The sequence below is a fragment of the Chelonia mydas genome, chromosome 27, assembly GCF_015237465.2.
Source record: "Chelonia mydas isolate rCheMyd1 chromosome 27, rCheMyd1.pri.v2, whole genome shotgun sequence".
Lineage (NCBI taxonomy): Eukaryota > Metazoa > Chordata > Testudines > Cheloniidae > Chelonia > Chelonia mydas.
Window position 1 is genome coordinate 213,072 of NC_057860.1, and position 17,981 is coordinate 231,052.

Below are 17,981 nucleotides of genomic sequence, written 5' to 3' on the forward strand. Positions count from 1 at the left end.
TATTACTCCTGCCCCAATAACAGAGAGACTGGGGATCCCACAGCAGCCAAAGTGACCATTTGGGCAAGCAGTCCATCATGCTAGGCAGGGTGGGTGTGCCCATGCAAACGAGAGTGCCCATGCAAACAAGATCAGCCCCTGAAGTCCTTTTCCACAGCTCACCATCAGATGTCAGGATAGAGCTCATTCTGACTCTGCTTACACATCCCAGGGCAGAATTCAGGTACCTGATTTAACATATCAGAGGCGGCACTGGGGAAGGAGTAAACAACTCTGTTCCCCTTTCAAAATATGCCTTGAAACCTGGCCTCTCTCTGCTTCACTGGACAAGGGGGCTGCAGGCCGTAGGTGGATGGAGTGGTCTCAGATTGTCTTCTCCCTCCAGGGGAAGCTACAGGGTGGTAAACACCCTCTTGCTAAGCAGAAGGTCATTTTACAGTTGCCTGCCATGGTCAAAGCGGAGCAGTGGGTGTTTCCTCATTCCCAGTTTACACTTGTGCTTTAGTCTTCAAGACATGAATCCATAAGGCCACCTTTGAAATTCCCTGGCTTTTGCAGGTCCCTGGGATCTGGTCTCCTAGCCCCCAGAGCAGGTGGCTGTATATACTGGTGTCCTTGGAGCAGAGCACTCTGAAGCAGCATTAGTATTATCACTAATAAAATAATGACAGGTTACAGAGTAGCAGCCGTGTTAGTCTGTATTCGCAAAAAGAAAAGGAGGACTTGTGGCACCTTAGAGACTAACCATTTATTTGAGCATAAGCTTTCGTGAGCTATAGCTCACTTCATCGGATGCATCCCATGATGTGAGCTGTAGCTCACGAAAACTTATGCTCATATAAATTGGTTAGTCTCTAAGGTGCCACAAGTACTCCTTTTCTTTTTAATAAAATAATGGAACAGATGGTGGGGCAGGGGGCTGCAAACACCAAGAGGCTAATGGAAGTAGCACTGAGGGCTTGTAAAGAAGATGTCACATCACGAGAACTTGCTCAGCTTTTTTAATTGAATAATATAGGACAGATGGCTGAAGGGAAGGCAGTCAAAATAAATGATTTGGGGCCCAGTGATAGTGGCTATGCACGAAGTAATAGTGTGAAGGGGCTGGAAGGAGGATCTATTGGGCCCATTGACTGATCTTTTCTCATTGGTCATCAGAGTCTGAACCTGTTGACCTTCGATTCACATGTTACAGATCCCAGCCTCCCAGAGGGAGTGGGGAAGTGGCTAGTTGGGTGGGTCTGGACCGTACAGCCGTGAAGAGATTTGGAAGTGTTTGATAAGGGGGGATATTGCTGCTAATTGTTTTCATTTATTTCTGACCATGTGTGCAGAAAGCACAGGACGGGCAGGGTGTCATAAAACAAACACCATAGATCTTTAGCTTGATGATCTCAAGCAAGATCTTACCGACCACGTGCATTCATTGACCAGCTGGGACTTCTGCTCTCATGCCAAAGCCTGTTCATTTCATTGTTAACTCATCATCATGATTACATTGTTAACTCACCATTCAAGAGGGAAGCTGATAAATTGGAAGGGGTTCAGAGAAGAGCCACGAGAATGATTAAAGGATTAGAAAGCCTGCCTTGTAGTAACAGACTCAAGGGGGACATCTACACAGCAAATAAACACCCACAGCTGGCCTGGGTGAGCTGACTTGGACTCACAGGGCTCAGGCTATGGGGCTGTTTAATTGTGGTGTAGATGTTTGGGCTTGGACCAGAGCCTGAACTTTGAGACCCAGCAAGGGAGGAGGGTCCCAGTGCCAGGGCTACAGCCCGAGCCTGTATTCCTACACTGCAATTTTTAGCCCCACAACCCGAGCCAACTGACTCGGGCCAGCCGCAGACCATGCCACAGGTGTTTTATTTACCCAAAGAACTCAATCTATTTAGCTTAACAAAGAGGAGGCTACTGGGTGACTTGATTACAGTTTGTAAATATCTACATGGGGAACAAATATTTAATAAGGGACTCTTCAATGTAGCAGAGGAAGGTCTAACACAATCCAATGGCTGGAAGTTGAAGCTAGACAGATTCAGACTGGAAATAAGGTGTAAATGTTTAACAGGGAGGGTAATTAACCATTGGAACAATTTCCCAAGAGTTGTGGTGGATTTGCCATCACTGCCAATTTTAAAGTCAAGACTAGATGTTTTTCTGAAAGACCTGCTCTGGGAATTATTCTGGCAAAGTTCTGAGGCCTGTGTCAGACAAGGAGGTCAGACAAGATGATCACAGTGCTCCTTTCTGGCCTTGGGATCTATGAATCTGTGTGTTTCCACCCATGTGCCTGCAGGATCCAGTCTGAAGCAGGGTCTGTCTTTGTTACGTGTCTGCGGAGCGCCTGCTATCGTGGGGTGCTGATCCTTGATTGGGGTCCAGTTCCCTAATATAAACAACAACAAATTGGATCTGAATTGTGCCTCAAGGACTGAAAACTAAGTCCAAGGGTCATGGCAGCTGGCAGTGTATCGAGTGAGGGGAGGGGATGAGGCAGGGACAGATGTTGGGTGTGGTTTATTGAACATATCGATCTCAGTTTTAAAGATTTATTTATAAATGTCACAGCTGATGCCAGAGAGCATTAGCAGATCAACTCCTAGAGCACTCTGAGGAAATGCATGTGTGATGGTTGCCAGCTAGGCCGACAGACCAGGGATTGAACTGGGGGTCTCTAGAACTAAAAGCGTGAGGTGCTACAGTTGGAGCAAAAAAGCCGCGCTCACTAATTGGAGCAGTGACAGACTCAGAGAGGGACACAGAACATACACTAGCCAGTTACGCGGACATAAGAGTGCACGGTACATCCTGTTACTGACCATAGCTCTATGATAGTGCCGAACTAGCAGCTGTATTCTGCTGTCAGTTACGCAGTCTTGTGGGATTCGAATTCAGCAATTAGGGGCACTCGCTCGCCTCAGGGAAACAAGAACGTCACATTGTAGATCACATCCCAGATGGAGGAAACTCAGCTGCATGTGAAATTGATGTGGCATGAAACAGACCTGTTCCTTTCTGTCGTTTCAGGTTTTCCCCTTCCCAACAGGCCAGGCAGAGGGTTTCTGAAAGCAGGATGAGAAGATGGCAATCCCGCCACATGTACCCAGTCCCGATAATCTCCGCCCGTTCACGCGCGAGTCCCTCGCGGCCATAGAGCAGCGGATTGCTGAAGCGGAACAGCTCCAGATCAAACGGCAGCATGTGGAAGTGCTTGAGGAGGAAGAGCTGAAGGCCAGCAGCGATTTGGAAGCTGGGAAACCCCTCCCGCGCATTTATGGGGATCTGCCTCCTGAACTTATCGGGGTGCCCTTGGAAGACCTAGACCCCTTCTACAACGATAAAAAGGTAGGGAAGTAGGAGCCAGGCCCTGCTGAGAAAGGGCTGAGGGACAGCCACCACCTTCTCAGAGAGATGGGTCCTACCCAGACTGCTCAGGCCAGGGGCTGCCAAACCCCAGTAACTGTTTATCTGTAAAAAATGGAACAGCTTTAACAGGAGAGAGACCCAGATTCAAATCCTGTCTTGGCATTGGGACAATTGAACCGGGGTTTTCCCCATCCCAGCTAAGTGCTCTGCCCGTGGAGCTGCCACCCCTCCACCTCCCATTTCGGGGATTTTGCCTGCCTTTTGGTCAAATACTCAAAATCAAAGCATAAAATGTCGAGCTGGGTTTAAATGAAACATTTAGTTTTAACCCCACTTTCACCTTGGTCTGACTTTTCAATCAGCCCAAAATTTTTAAAAATTTGTTTTTGTTTTGGCCTGAAATGAAACTTCTTAAAAAATTACTTTTCTGAATTGCCAAAAACCCAAAAAATTCATTATTTGCCCAGCTCCCTCCCAAACCCAGAATGGAGTCAAATCCTGCCAATGGGTCCTTGCTGTGGATTAACCCAAAATCCCAGCTCCCAAAACCGCTGAGCTTTGGGACATCCAGAATCCAAACCTGGGTCCAAATCCAAAGTTTGCACCGTGGCCCCATCTCTAAATGGCAGAATCTGATTTGTGCCTTTTCTGCCACATTTCCACCTTCTGGAGCAGGCAAAGTTGATAGGGATTTGCTCTGGGTCACTCCACATAATCTTCAGGGGCTCTCACTAAATCAGTGCTTGATTTTGGAAATCCAGCTCCTGGGAGCTCCCCCACCACATGTTCTGAGCCTGCTACAAGCATCTCACCACTGAGCTCATACACATTGGTTTTGAAGCTGCCCATTGGGTTGGGGATGCCTCAAAAACGTGAGCGGGGGCACGAGCTGATGCCATGGAGGGGGTAAGAGTCTGAGTAATGACAAGGCTTTGGAAAGAGCTGGTCACAAACCAGAATTTCCTTCTGTGGGAAATCAAGACATTTACCAAAAATGTTGTTCTGGATCAGAACAAAAAGCCAAAACTTCAAAGTTTTCCATGAACCAAAAATTGCAAAAACAATTTGATTTGAGAGCACCAAAACATTCCATTTCAATGGTGCTGAAACTTTTCATTTCATTTTGATTTATATTATATAGACACAACATTAAATATATATAAATATAATATTACAATTATTATTTTACTATTGTATAAATCATCTAAATGAAATAAATAAATAGGACACCTTTGAAACAAAATATTGACTTTTTCACATCAAATTTTTTTGTTAAAACCAGCACATTTCCGCAACACATTAGAATTTTGACAAAATTGCATTTGTCAGTGGAAAACTGTTACGTCGACATTTTTTCAACTCGTTCTAGGTTTGGATGAGCCCTTGTAGGTCTGGCTGCCTCTCCAAGGCTTCACCTCTCCCTCACGCAACCATCCATCCGTGTAACGCCATTAACAGTGATGAGGTCACTGAACGAGCTAATTTAACTATAAACATCCGTCTGTGCCAGCACATAATGCTTTTCATTGACTCTAGATTATCATATGGCACCTCTAGAATGGAACTTCTTCCCCCCCCCCATAACGTCCCATCCCACCATGGAGAAGGTGCAGGCTGGGTAACTCCTCGATTCTCCAGTATTATTAGGTGAAGACTTTCAATGATCATGAGTCAGGACCATTCTGCTTTTCCTGCTGCCCCTGCTCTGCCCATGCTTTCTTGAAAAGAACCACCACCCTAACAATACTTTCAACTCCTTCCCCATGTCCTGGCACTCACAGAAACATGGCACCCCCCTGACTGACACAGCCTTGTCAGCTGTGTACGATCAGGGTGTTTTTTCATTATTACAAATCTCACACCTCCAATCATTCCCAAGGGAGAGGTGAGACACTGGACTCCTCCTCTCCCATTTCTGCTGGTTCCAGACCTTTTATGCTGACCTCCGGCTCCTTTCCTTTGCAATACAAGCATTCTCCAGATTGCCTATTCTCAAAGAGTCTCTGCTCTGCTGTCAGCTTGAACTCTTCAACGACTGCCCCATCTCTGTAATTCTCTTCAACTCTAAACTCAATAAACATGCCAACTAACTTGAGCGTCTCTCCCCCAAAATGGTTCCCACACACTTCACGCTACCGAAACACTCTAGCTAATGACAGGTTTCAGAGTAACAGCCGTGTTAGTCTGTATTCGCAAAAAGAAAAGGAGGACTTGTTGAAGGGTTCATGCAGGGTTCATGCACTAGGAAACATTCAGGCCGCACCCTGAGTGTTATGTAGGAGCAGTGCACACACTGCTCCTTCCAAGGACATGGACCATGGGAAGTCGCCCAGAGGACATGAATCGTGGGAAGCTTCCTTGGACTGGGCTCAAGGCCTGAGAGCAAGGAATGTAGTAGATAGAAGCTGGTAAATAAGAATATTAATCAAAGTCATATTATTCCTTTTGTTGTTTCCTTTTGCGGTTGGAGTATGTAATGCACATGAGTGGAGAAAGAATAAAAGAGAGGGTGGAAAGCCGACACGGCAGACCTTCCCGCTTGCTTGCTAAAAGCTTTGTTTGTCTTGCATTTGAACCACAACAACTTGTGGCACCTTAGAGACTAACCAATTTATTTGAGCATAAGCTTTCGTGAGCTACGATGAAGTGAGCTGTAGCTCACGAAAGCTTATACTCTAGCTAATGCTTCTCATGACCTTGTCTTGGCCATATCTTAACATTGTCCTCCTTCCCTTGACTGTGTCTGTTTGTCTTTAGATGGCGAACTCTGGGGCAGGGATCTACCTTCTTTTCAAATTAGAAAGCACTTAGCACGTTGTGGGCACAACTGGAAATAAACAATGTTATCAATTTTTTGCTTTGTTTGGCTGCAGAGTATTCTGGCATACAGGGCAGAGCCGTTGCTATTTATATTATCAAGACTCTTTTGCAGAACACTGCAGAATGCAACAAAACCCAAAAACAGTTCCCCTGACTCCCTCCCAAGTCCCACTCCCGGCATGGGGTGTGTGCTGTGTGCTGCACTCCCAATTTTTCTCAGGCATTTTAGCCAGAACTTGATATAGAGACGTTTTGAGGCTCTAACTTATGCCAAAGTCCAGGCAGGCCCCTAGACAGCCTGAAAATATCTGAAGTCCTAAGTTGCTAGACTTTCAAAAAATGTGAGTCAGGGCTGAAAAAATCACGAGATTTTAAAAAATATAATAAATCTGGGGTCTTTTTCTTTGCCTTCTGGTTTTTGCGGATTTTGGGGTGCACTTGTGTCACATTTTCAAGCTTTTCTCTGCAGCCATGAGGGCTAGATTCTCCCATCACTGTCTGCAGGAGCTGGGGCTTGAAGTAAAACATAAAATATTGTGAGAGTCACGATAAAATCATGGTGAATATCATCAGATTTTTCCCACCTAAAGAAAACTGCCCATTTGTCCATCACTTGCTCAATACTACATCTTGCATAAAGGCCTGTTCCACATGCAATCAAATTCATAGGGCAGGTGTAGTTTCTGAGTTTCTCATAGAGCTGTAGGATAGTTCTGCTGTTTGCTCGTGGGTGTTCTTAGTGACGCTTAGTGAACTGGATTTTCTGGACATGGTCCCTTGCATTCAGAATATCTTCTGAAAAGTCCAAAGAGTTTTTAATTATTTCTAGAGAGAGGAGAATTCCCTTAGTTTGGCATGGCATGGTACATTCTATATGTTCTGTGGCATGTTCTCCAGTACCTCCAGTACATGTTCTCTGAACCATTTCTTAAGCCATGGCATCTTGTTATAGTATGTTCCCTCAGCTGATTTGTGTGGCATGTGGTGTGGCTTGTTTCTTTGCATTTCTTGGTTTTATGACCAGAAGGGAAGAAACAGCAGGAGTGAGGCTGATTTGTTATGTGTCTGACCCAGGATAAAATCAGGAAACCCTGGAAAGGTTTATGGGAGACCTCCTGAAATGTCCGACTGGATCTCCACAGCAAAGGAATTTAGATCTGCTTTGAAGAAGCAGCCACAATTTTAGCTGCATCTCCAAATGGATCCTCTAAACTGTCACAGGAAATAGCAGCTAACAGTGAATCGTGCAATATTTACACTATCTCCTGAAAATAAGGCAAAATTGTACTTATATGTAATTTTTGTCAGCGATTGACTCCCTCTTTCTGAGCAACTGCAGTGTATCATGGGAGTCCCATGGGTGCAGTGCATCATGGGAGATGAAGTCCGACTAGGGAGCCTGGCTTATAGGGCAGAATGGGGGTCTGAAGCACCTGACTACAACTCTCATGAAGCATTGCGGTGACATTTCGGACATTAACTTTTAGGTTTCTGTATGTTTGGTTTTTTAGAAAAAAGTCAAAATTTTACACTGAAATGGACACTTTTTATGAAAAAAAATCATTTTGTTGACGACCCAATTTTTCATCGAGAAGCGGTTTGGATGGAAAATGTCTGACCAGCCCTAGTTTTAATTTAGTGCTCTCCATGTGCTAGGCACTTTACCGAATCTATAGTATTGCAGGGCCCCTGTTCCCAGGGAGCTCACAAGTGTAACAATATCGCACCACACAGACAAAAGATATGGGTGGGAAGACAACTGAGCACACAGTATTTTTGCCCTTTCCATTTTTTATGATTTTCTCCCAACCTTCTTAATGGCCCACTCAGCCACTCCATGCTATGACCCTGTCACGCTGTTGGGAGTGGCTCACGACTGTGAGTGCCAACCTGTCAAGAAGCAGGGCGGACACCCCAAACCAGTTGTGTGTTCTACAATTAGATTTCACCAACCCAGTAACAAGTGTGACCTCCTAAAGTACTATTACAGTCTTACCTGCCCCCTTGGGCGATCCAGTCTATCTTGCCACTAAGGCAAGTTGGACTTAGTGATAGTTGGGTGCATAAGTGCCAACTTTTCCTGGTGCCCCCGGCCTCGCCCCTGGCCTCGCCCCCACCCTGACGCCATCCCTGCCCCGCCCCCCATTCCAACCCCTTCTCCAAAGGCCCTGCCCCAACTCTGCCCCCTCCCTTCCCCATTGGACTCCTTCCACAAATCCCCGCCCCGGCACCCGCTCTTCCTGGAACGCGCTGCGTTCCCCCTCCTCCCCCCTCCCTCCCAGCACTTGCTGCAGCGCGGCAAGCCCTGGGAGCTTGGGGGAGAAGCAGGGACGTGGCACGCTCAGGGGAGGAGGCCGAGGCAGAGCGGAGGTGAGCTGGGGTAGCGGGGCGGGGTGGGGAGCTGCCAGCGGGTGCAGAGAACCCACCAATTTTTCCCTGTGGGTGCTCCAGCCCCGGACCACCCACGGAGTTGGCACCTGTGGTTGGCTGGTATACACCAAAGCTCACAAAATATTCAGTCACTTACCCCAGGTCAATTTATACCTCCCATCTCATACCAATGACAACGCTTTTAGCCAATCCTATCATAATCTATCTAAGGACTTACTAACTAAGAAAAGAAAGGAGAGAGTTATAACATGGTTAAAGCAAGCAAACGTATGTACACTGATAAGTTACAGTCTGTGGTCCCAAAAGGTGAGGCCTCATCTGGAGTACTGTGTCCAGTTTTGGGCCCCACAGTACAAGAAGGATGTGGAAAAATTGGAAAGAGTCCAGCGGAGGGCAACAAAAATGATTAGGGGACTGGAACACATGACTTATGAGGAGAGGCTGAGGGAACTGGGATTGTTTAGTCTGCGGAAGAGAAGAATGAGGGGGGATTTGATAGCTGCTTTCAACTACCCGAAAGGGGGTTCCAAAGAGGATGGCTCTAGACTGTTCTCAGTGGTAGCAGATGACAGAACAAGGAGTAATGGTCTCAAGTTGCAGTGGGGGAGATTTAGGTTGAATATTAGGAAAAACTTTTTCACTCGGAGGGTGGTGAAGCACTGGAATGCGTTACCTAGGGAGGTGGTGGAATCTCCTTCCCTAGAAGTTTTTAAGGTCAGGCTTGATAAATCCCTGGCTGGGATGATTTAGTCAGGGATCAGTTCTGCTTTGAGCAGGAGGTTGGACTAGATGACCTCCTGAGGTCCCTTCCAACCCTGATATTCTATGATTCTATGATTCTATGACAGAGCTGCAGTAATCTGTCAGCACTGAATGTCTTTTAGGGCTAACCCAGTTTGAGTCTGGGGATCTCTGCTTCTGGTTTGTAGCTCCAGCCCTGTGAGACTCCAAGAAGCAAAAGAGATTAAAAATTTTCTTGATCAGCTATTTTTATTTCCCTTCTTCCAGAATTCAAGCTGATGGGATGAGCCCTTTTTTACATAGCCTCTTCTTGGATGTGAGGGGGCAATTAAGAAAGTCTTTGTATTGTGATGTCCCATAATGGCCCATTTAGTTTTGATCAGCCTTCCTGATGGGCAGAAGATGATCCCTCCTGCAGGGTTCACAGTTTCAGAGCAAACATTTTTTACAGTGGCAAAGCAAAAACTTAAATATTACTGTATAGCAGGTGATAAAGAAAGTATAGGTGAGACTACCACATGCAGCCGCTGACAAGCATCTGAGAAAGTCTAAACACTAAACACATGGCTATAAATCCAGCAATAGCCATCTCAACCACACTACGGGCTAGTCTACACTGGCAATGTTAAAGCGCTACCGCGGCTTGTGTAGTCGCAGCAGAGCGACCACCTCCATGGGGGGCGTAGCTACCAGTGCTGGGAGTGCGGCTCTCAGCGCTGGGGAACTGTCTATACTGGTGCTTTACATCGCTGAAACTTGCTGCGCTCAGGGGGTGTCTTTCCACACCCCTGAGTGATAAACTTGCAGCGCTGTAAAGTGCTCATGCAGACAAGCCTGGACCCACAGGGGAAACAGACTGGTCTCCAGCAATGACTTTGTCAGTGCTCAGCTGAGGCCTAAAGCTTTGGCAAGAGCTGGCACCTGGCCTGCCAGCATCACAGACCCTCCCAACCAGTGGTGGATTATCCAATGGGTCCATGGGGCCCGTGCCCAGGGGCCCCATTAAAATGGGCGCACCAGCGGAAATCTGCCATGGGGCGGTGGAAGCCCGGAGCCCTGGCAGAAGCCACGAGGTGGGCAGGGGAATCCCCAGCACCCAGACCCTGGCTGCGGCCCCAGGCCCTGGCGGGGTGACAGAGCTTCTCCAGTCTTGGGACCACAGTGCAGGGGGGCAGAAAGTTGTGAATGGAGGGCGGGGCTGCGAGGGGAGCAGAATGAGGAGCGACTCTGGGCGAAATGGGGGTGGGGCCACGGGGCAAGGGAGTAGAGTGGGGGCAGGGCTATGGGGGAAGGGGCAGAATGGGATGGGGCCATGGGTGGAACAGGGCCAGGGCCATGGGGGAAGGGGCAGAAAGGAGTGGGGCTGTGGGTGGGGTCACCGGTGGAAGGGAAGGAATGGGGGTGGGACCACAGGTGGAAGCGGTGGGGCAGGGCGACGGTTCCGGTGCCAGAGCGCGCCCACTTGCTCTGGCCCAGGGCCCCAGGAGACCTTAATCCACCTCCGCTCCTAAAGTCCAGCAGGATCCTAACGGCTCTCCCAGTAACCGGCTCCTGCCCTTCACCTCCACACAATGCCCCGCTCCACCAAAAATTAACAGTGAAGATCTGAGACCTGGAGCAGGCTCCTGAGGCTATGACTGTACCCCTTAGTCAGCTGCCGCCGCTCCAGATTCTACCACGGCTAGTGTCATCTTCCATAAACTTCCCTGTTTACATGCCAGACTTCCATGAATAGCTCAGACAGAAGTTATTGGCTTGCTGAAATAATTACTGGGCGGGGTTCTCTGGCCTGTGTCCAGCAGGAGGTCAGACTAGAGGGTCATAATGGTCCTGTCTGGCCTTAAAAATCTATGACTAGTTTTCTTCCGATATTTGACCAGCTCTGTGAATGATTTGCATGGGCTTTCCTTGCCTGGCACACACTGAGTAGCCTCCAGCACAGTAAGGCGCTATGCATCTGCATCTGAGGTTGTAGGAAAACTGACATGCTATTATATTGTCCTTCATGGGAAATAGATGCCCAGGAGGCTAACAAGGTGCACAGATGTCACTGACAATGGAATCTGATGTGCACAAGAAAGATGGAAAGAACCCCAGACATCACGCAAGACAAAGTGCCACCCTAGGCAAAACTTCAGTGTGCCGCCCCCCCTCTTCATAGGCAATGGAGATAGGGGGCACCTAAGGCCACTGCCCCCCCACCACCGCTTTTGAGAACCTGAAGAAGGCGGGGGGGACAGGTGCTGCCCTTGGCCCCTAAACCTTCCCTGCTGCCATTACAGAGGGGCATCTGGGCCAAATCTGAGACAGTGTTGTGGTCGGGAGCATGCTGCTCAAATGCCGCTCACAATGCTGCTCAAAAAATAATTTCTTCCAGAAATCTGCCACCCTGGGCAACTGCTTAGTTTGTCGAAAGCCAGAGTGGCCCATGAAGGTTCCCAGCTTGACTCTCAGATCCCAGGTTGAGTTTGCAAGGCTGGCAGCTAGAAAAAACAACAACTTTTAATATGTAAACAGCACATTTGAACTGGTGTCATTGAGACATAATAGATGTAGAAACCCCCTCAATACTTTTTATATAAAGACATTTTTCACGGTAGAAGCAGTTTGACATTTGAACTACTCAATATCAGCTAAATTATTCTAATATAGCCCTGATTAAGCAACAGTCATTACCATTGATTATCATTAGCACGAGGCAATATTCTCATTTGAAAAGAGACCAAGTATGGAAAATTTCATCTCCGGAGATCTCAAAAATTATGAACATCTGAAAACATGAAGCTATTGTGGAAACTTGATTTTTACGTGACCTATAGATGACACCATTAGCAGCCATGCTAATAATCAGTTGAAGCTAAAGCTATACACTGATCATTCAGATATCCACCAACATCTAGCACTCTAGCTTAAGGTTTTATCCTTCTGCCCATCACCTAGGATCTGAACACCATCCAGTGAAATGTATTAGCAATAGCATAGTCCATAGTGAGATTCATGGAGCTGCTGACTTGATTTTGGACATAAAAGCTCTGCTTGGGGTAGCCTTATGTTTTTGTTTGTTTGGCTTGTGTGTGTGTTGTAAGGAGGGAATAATGAATCTTCCTTCTCTCTTTGTTTTTCAGACATTCATCGTCCTAAACAAAGGAAAAGCAATCTTCCGGTTCAGCGCAACCCCGGCCCTATACATGCTGGGACCCTTCAATCCCCTCAGGAGAGGTGCCATCAAAGTGCTTATACATTCATATCCTTTCATAAATTAAACAGTAGTAAGTCATCAGGCCCAGATGGGATTCACCCAAGAGTTCTGAAGGAACTCGGATATGAAATTGCAGAACTACTAACTGTGGTATGTAACCTATCGCTTAAATCAGCTCCGGTACCAGATGACTGTAGAGTAGCTAATGTTACACCATTTTTTTAAAAAGGTTCCATCCAGGATCGCCTCGATCCTGGCAATTACAGGCCGGTGAGCCTAGACTTCAGTACCAGGCAAACTGGTTGAAACTATAGTAAAGAACAAAATTGTCAGACACATAGATGAACATAATTTGTTGGGGAAAAGTCAACATGGTTTTTGTAAAGGGAAATCATGCCTCACCAATCTACTAGAATTCTTTGAGAGGGTCAACAATCATGTGGGAAAGGAGGATCCAGTGGATATAGTGTACTTAGATTTTCAGAAAGGTCCCTCACCAAAGGCTCTTAAGCAAAGTAAGCTGTCATGGGATAAGTGGGAAGGTCCTCTCTTGGATTGGTAACTGGTTAAAAGATAGGAAACAAATACATGGTCAGTTTTCAGAATGGAGAGAGGTAAATCGTGGTGTCCCGCAGGTTCTGTACTGGGACTAGTCCTATTCAGTGTATTCATAAATGATCTGGAAAAAGCGTAAACAGTGAGGTGGCAAAATTTGTCGATGATACAAAACTACTCAACTATAGAACAGCTTCCATATGAAAAGGGATTAAAAGGGCTGGGACTTTTCAGCTAGGAAAAGAGACGACTAAGGGGGGGGATATGATAGAGGTCTATAAAATCATGACTGGTAGGGAGAAAGTAAATAAGGAAGTGTTATTTACTCCTCATAACACAAGAACTAGGGGTCACCAAATGAAATGAATAGGCAGCAGGTTTAACACAAACAAAAGGAAGTATTTCTTCACACAACACACAGTCAGCCTGTGGAACTCCTTGCCAGAGGATGTTCTGAAGGCCAAGACTATAACAGGGTTCCAAAAAGAACTAGATAAGTTCCTGGACGATAGGTCCATCAATGGCTATAAGCCAGGATGGGCAGGGATGGTGTCCTTAACCTGTTTGCCAGAAGCTGGGAATGGGCGACAGGGGATGGATCACTTGATGATTAGGGGGCTGGAGCACATGACTTATGAGGAGAGGCTGAGGGAACTGGGGTTATTTAGTTTGCAGAAGAGAAGAGTAAGGGGGGATTTGATAGCAGCCTTCAACTACCTGAAGGGGGGGTTCCAAAAAGGATGGAGTTAGGTTGTTCTCAGTGGTGGCAGATGACAAGAACAAGTTGCAGTGGGAGAGGTCTATGTTGGATATTAAGAAACACTATTTCACTCAGAGGGTGGTGAAGCACTGGAATGGGTTACCTAGGGAGGTGGTGGAATCTCCATTCTTAGAGGTTTTTAAGGCCCGGCTTGACAAAGGCCTGGGTGGGATGATTTAGTTGGTGCTGGTCCTGCTTTGAGCAGGGGGTTGGACTAGATGACCTCCTCAGGCCTCTTCCAACCCTAATCATCGCAGAGTGTGGGGGAGTCAGGGCCCTCCACCCCCCACTTCCTGCGATTCACTGTGACTCTCAGCCAGCCAGTAAAACAGAAGGTTTATTAGATGACAGGAACACAGTCCAAAACAGAGCTTGTAGGTACGGAAAACAGGACCCTCAGTCAGGTTCATCTTGGCGGGTAGGGAGCCCAGACCCCAGTTCTGGGCCTTCCTCCGTTTCCCCAGCCAGCTCTAAACTGAAACCCCCTGCAGCCCCTCCTCTGGCCTTTGTCTCTTTCCCAGGCCAGGAGGCCACCTGATCTCTTTGTTCTCCAACACCTTCGGTTGGCACTTTTGCAGGGGAGGGGCCCAGGCCATCCATTGCCAGGAGGCAGGGTGTCGGCCATTCTCTGTGCATACAGCATCACACTGGCCCTCTAGGGTTCTGCAACAAGCACACACCATTATCCCATCATCTAGATACTTAAGAAATGTATAGGGGAAACTGAGGTACCCACACAGTATTCAGAGAAAACATTAAGAACATTTCCACTTCGTCACATCTCTCCCCCCTTCGAGACCGAACTGAGCGGGGTCACTTTAGCCGGTGACCTGGTGAAGTTTGAACCTACCAACATTCCCATGGATGCCCCAGCATCTTTCCCATTCCTTGGTGGGAGTTACACCAGGCCCTTCCAGTTTCACGCCCTCCCTTAGGTCAGGTGTGCTTGATGGCCCTCGCAGGCCACATGTGGAAAGGTTTATGTGGCCCGGGCCCTTTTGCCACCCCAAAACCCCTGGGATTCAAACTGAGATCGGGTCTTCTCCCAGCGCTCCAGTCTGGAGGGCTGCGATTCGGGCTCTCTTGGTTAAGAGCCCCCTTCCTGACCTTGGCCACCCTCTGACCAGGTGTCTCTGTCACCAGCAGCTCGGCATCAGCCCCTTTCATTGGATGCAGCCACGTCGGGGGAGAGGGGTCAGTGTACACAGCAAAGCACCACCCAATAGATACGGCTGCAGCTTTTCAAGGGCCTGCTCCATGGCCAGGCATTTCTTCTCGATGGCCACATAGTTCTGCTCCCAGGACTGCAGCTTCTTGCTCAGGTACCTGATGAGGTGTCTCCCCACTTACAATCAGCTTGCATCAGCACTGCGCTCAGCCCTGCATCTGAGGCATCGGTGAACGCTGCAAAGGGCTTGGCAAAGTCTGGGTTTACCAGATTTACCGGGCCCTGGATTGGAGCCTCCTTCAGTGCACAGAGAGGCCTCTCGCACTGCTCAGTCCAGACCACCTCATCTGATTTACCCTTCTTACATAGCTCAGTGCTGGGGGCAGCTAGCAAGCTAAAGTGGGGTACAAACCTCCAGTAGTACCCCGCCATCCCAACAAACGCCTGGACCTGTTTCTTGGTCTGGAGAACAGGCCAACCTCTGATCATCTCCACCTTGGCCAGCTCTAAGCTTGGGCAGCCGCTCCAAACCTTATGGCCCAGGTACGACACCTCTGCCATCCCCACCTTCAACTTTCCAGCTTTTACCGTCAGTCCTGCCTCCTTGAGGCAGCCCAGCACCCTCTTCACCTGGGACACGTGTTCCTCCCAGGTCTGGCTAGAGACACAGATATCATCAATGTATACTAGGGCCAAGTTCTCCATCCCCCTCAGTAACTGATCCACCCAGCGCTGGGAGGTGGCCAAAGCTCCCTTGAGGTCAAAAGACAGGACCAGGAACTCAAAGAGCCCCAAAGGGGTGGTGAAGGCAGATTTCAACCTGGATCTGGGTCCAAAGGCACCCGCCAGTCGCCTTTGGGGTGATCCGTAGTAGAGAGGTAATGAGCCCCCCTCCCGCCCCCGCAGCTTGTCTAGAATCTCACCAGGCCTAGGCATGGGGTAGGCATTGGACATGGTGATGGCATTAAGTTTCCGATAGTCCCCACAGAATCGGATTGACCCGTCTTTCTTGGGGACCAGCCCCACGAGTGAGCCCATGGGCTGTTGAACGACTGGATCCCCTCTAAAGCCAGCATGACCTTGACCTCTCTCTCCAGGTTCTGGGCTGTTTTCCCAGTGACTCTGAACAGGGGACACCTGATGGGAGGATTGGCTCCTATCTCAGGGAAGAGATCCACCAGGGGATCTTCCCACCTCTCCTCCCAATCGTCCCTTACCAGGTCCAGGGGGTCCTCTCACTCTCCTCCCATACAACAGCTCGAAAGGGAAGAAGCCTGTGGATTCCTGGGGCACTTCCCTGTACCCCAGGTGGGGCAGGTACTTGTCCCAGTCCTGCGGAGGTCAAGGAAGGAAAGAGTGACTGAGAGCATCAAAGGCCACAGAGATACTGAGGGATGGGGAACAGACCACAAGGCCCGGCCAGGAAGAGGAGCAGAGATGTTGTGGGGGGTTGGGGGGAGACAAAAGCCAGACTGAAGGGGATCTAGGAGCAAGGCCGGATTTCTCATTAGGCACGTGCCTAGGGATGCCGGCATTCTAGGGGTGCCTAAAAATGCAATTTTTGCCGCTCCCAGGTCCTGGCAGGGGTTGGGGCCGGCTGAGGGGGAGACGGCCGCACACAGCCCTGCTGGAGCACTCCTAACTTAACCTAGTGGACACAGTCACCTCCCAGTGGGGCCAGTGAGTGTGGCCAGGGGGCAAGACACGGGAGAGTGGGTCTCTGGAGGGGCTTGTGGGGGGGATCTGGGCAGTGAGGGGGTGGGGGATGCTGGGTAGTAGGGAGTTTGTGGGGGACGCTGGGCAGTGGGGAGTAGAGGAGGTTTGTGTGTTTCGGGATGTTGGGCAGTGGGGGGTCTGTGGACAGAGGGGCGCTGGGCAGTGGGGTGCCTAAAAGTTAAAAGTGGCGGTTAGGAGGTCCGAGCCGCTGCGAGCACTGGGGGCCACCCCACAGCTCCCAGCCGCCACAAGGGTCCACCCCACAGCTCCTGGTCACTGCGGTCGGCGGTGGGGGCCTGGAACTGTGAGCCGCAGGCGGCAGGGGACACTGGAGAGCTGAGCCGCTGCAAGCAGTGCTGGGCAGCTTGAAGCCGGGGCCCCTGCAGCCGCCCAGCCACCGGGAGTGGTGTGGGGACCCTGCCTAGGGGCACGCAAGGTATAAATCCGGCCCTGCCTAGGAGGGAGTTCTCCAGCTGCCAGCGGGTGCAGCGTGTACTAGGAGCTGAGGGGTCACGGGCAGGAGGAGATAGGGCGGGGGCGGTCAGGTCAGTGAGGGTAGCAGGGTGTGCAAGGAGAATATGAACAGAGAAGTGTTCACCTGCTCTGCTCAGGAGAGTCAGAGATTTTTAAGCCAGAAGGGACCACTGTGATCACCCAGCCTGACCTCACAGGCTTGCCTGAACTCACTCCTGCTTCGAGTCAAATAGCTGTAGCTGAACCTGAGCATCTCTTTAAGGGGCCCATTAGTGCCTGTGGTGAGGGCTCATCTCAGCTGCCTGAAGGGCCCAGTAGGTGGGGGCAGGTTGCTAGGGAGAGAGGCGGGGGGCCAAAAGGAAGATCCTGTTTGCAAAGTGGCTCGAGGTTGGGGGTTGGGAAGGGGAGAGGAGGGCCAAGGGATGCCAGGAAGGGCTGGGGCTTGGGGCAGGCTGTGGGTGTGGCTGGAGGTGGAGAAGTGACCATAGTGAAGAGGGACACTGGTGGAATAGTTTAAGCTTTCTTCATCTCTGCGTTGTTCTGGAACGCCAGGCATCTCGTCTGGGAGCCGCACTCCAGGGCTGGGATGGAGGGGAGCTCTTACCGCTGCGCCCGGCCTTGGAGAGGACTCGGGGGAGGAGGGGAGCCTGTGACATGCCCAGAGAGATTTTCCTTGACCTGGTTATAAATTATTCAGCATGTTTATCATGATCACCATTTTGACCAACTGTGTGTTCATGACAATGAGCGACCCGCCACCGTGGGCCAAGAACGTGGAGTAAGTT

General features: G+C 49.3%; 1 protein-coding gene across 1 annotated transcript in view; it reads left to right on the plus strand.

The window, feature by feature from the left end:
• The first annotated feature begins 3,087 nt into the window (after positions 1–3,087).
• Positions 3,088–17,981, plus strand: part of SCN4A (sodium voltage-gated channel alpha subunit 4) — a 114,754-nt gene continuing 99,860 nt past the window's right edge. The window contains exons 1-3 of the mRNA XM_007069042.3: positions 3,088–3,351; positions 12,450–12,568; positions 17,885–17,974. Coding sequence (XP_007069104.2) covers positions 3,088–3,351; positions 12,450–12,568; positions 17,885–17,974 — 473 coding nt within the window. The remainder of the gene's footprint in view (positions 3,352–12,449; positions 12,569–17,884; positions 17,975–17,981) is intronic.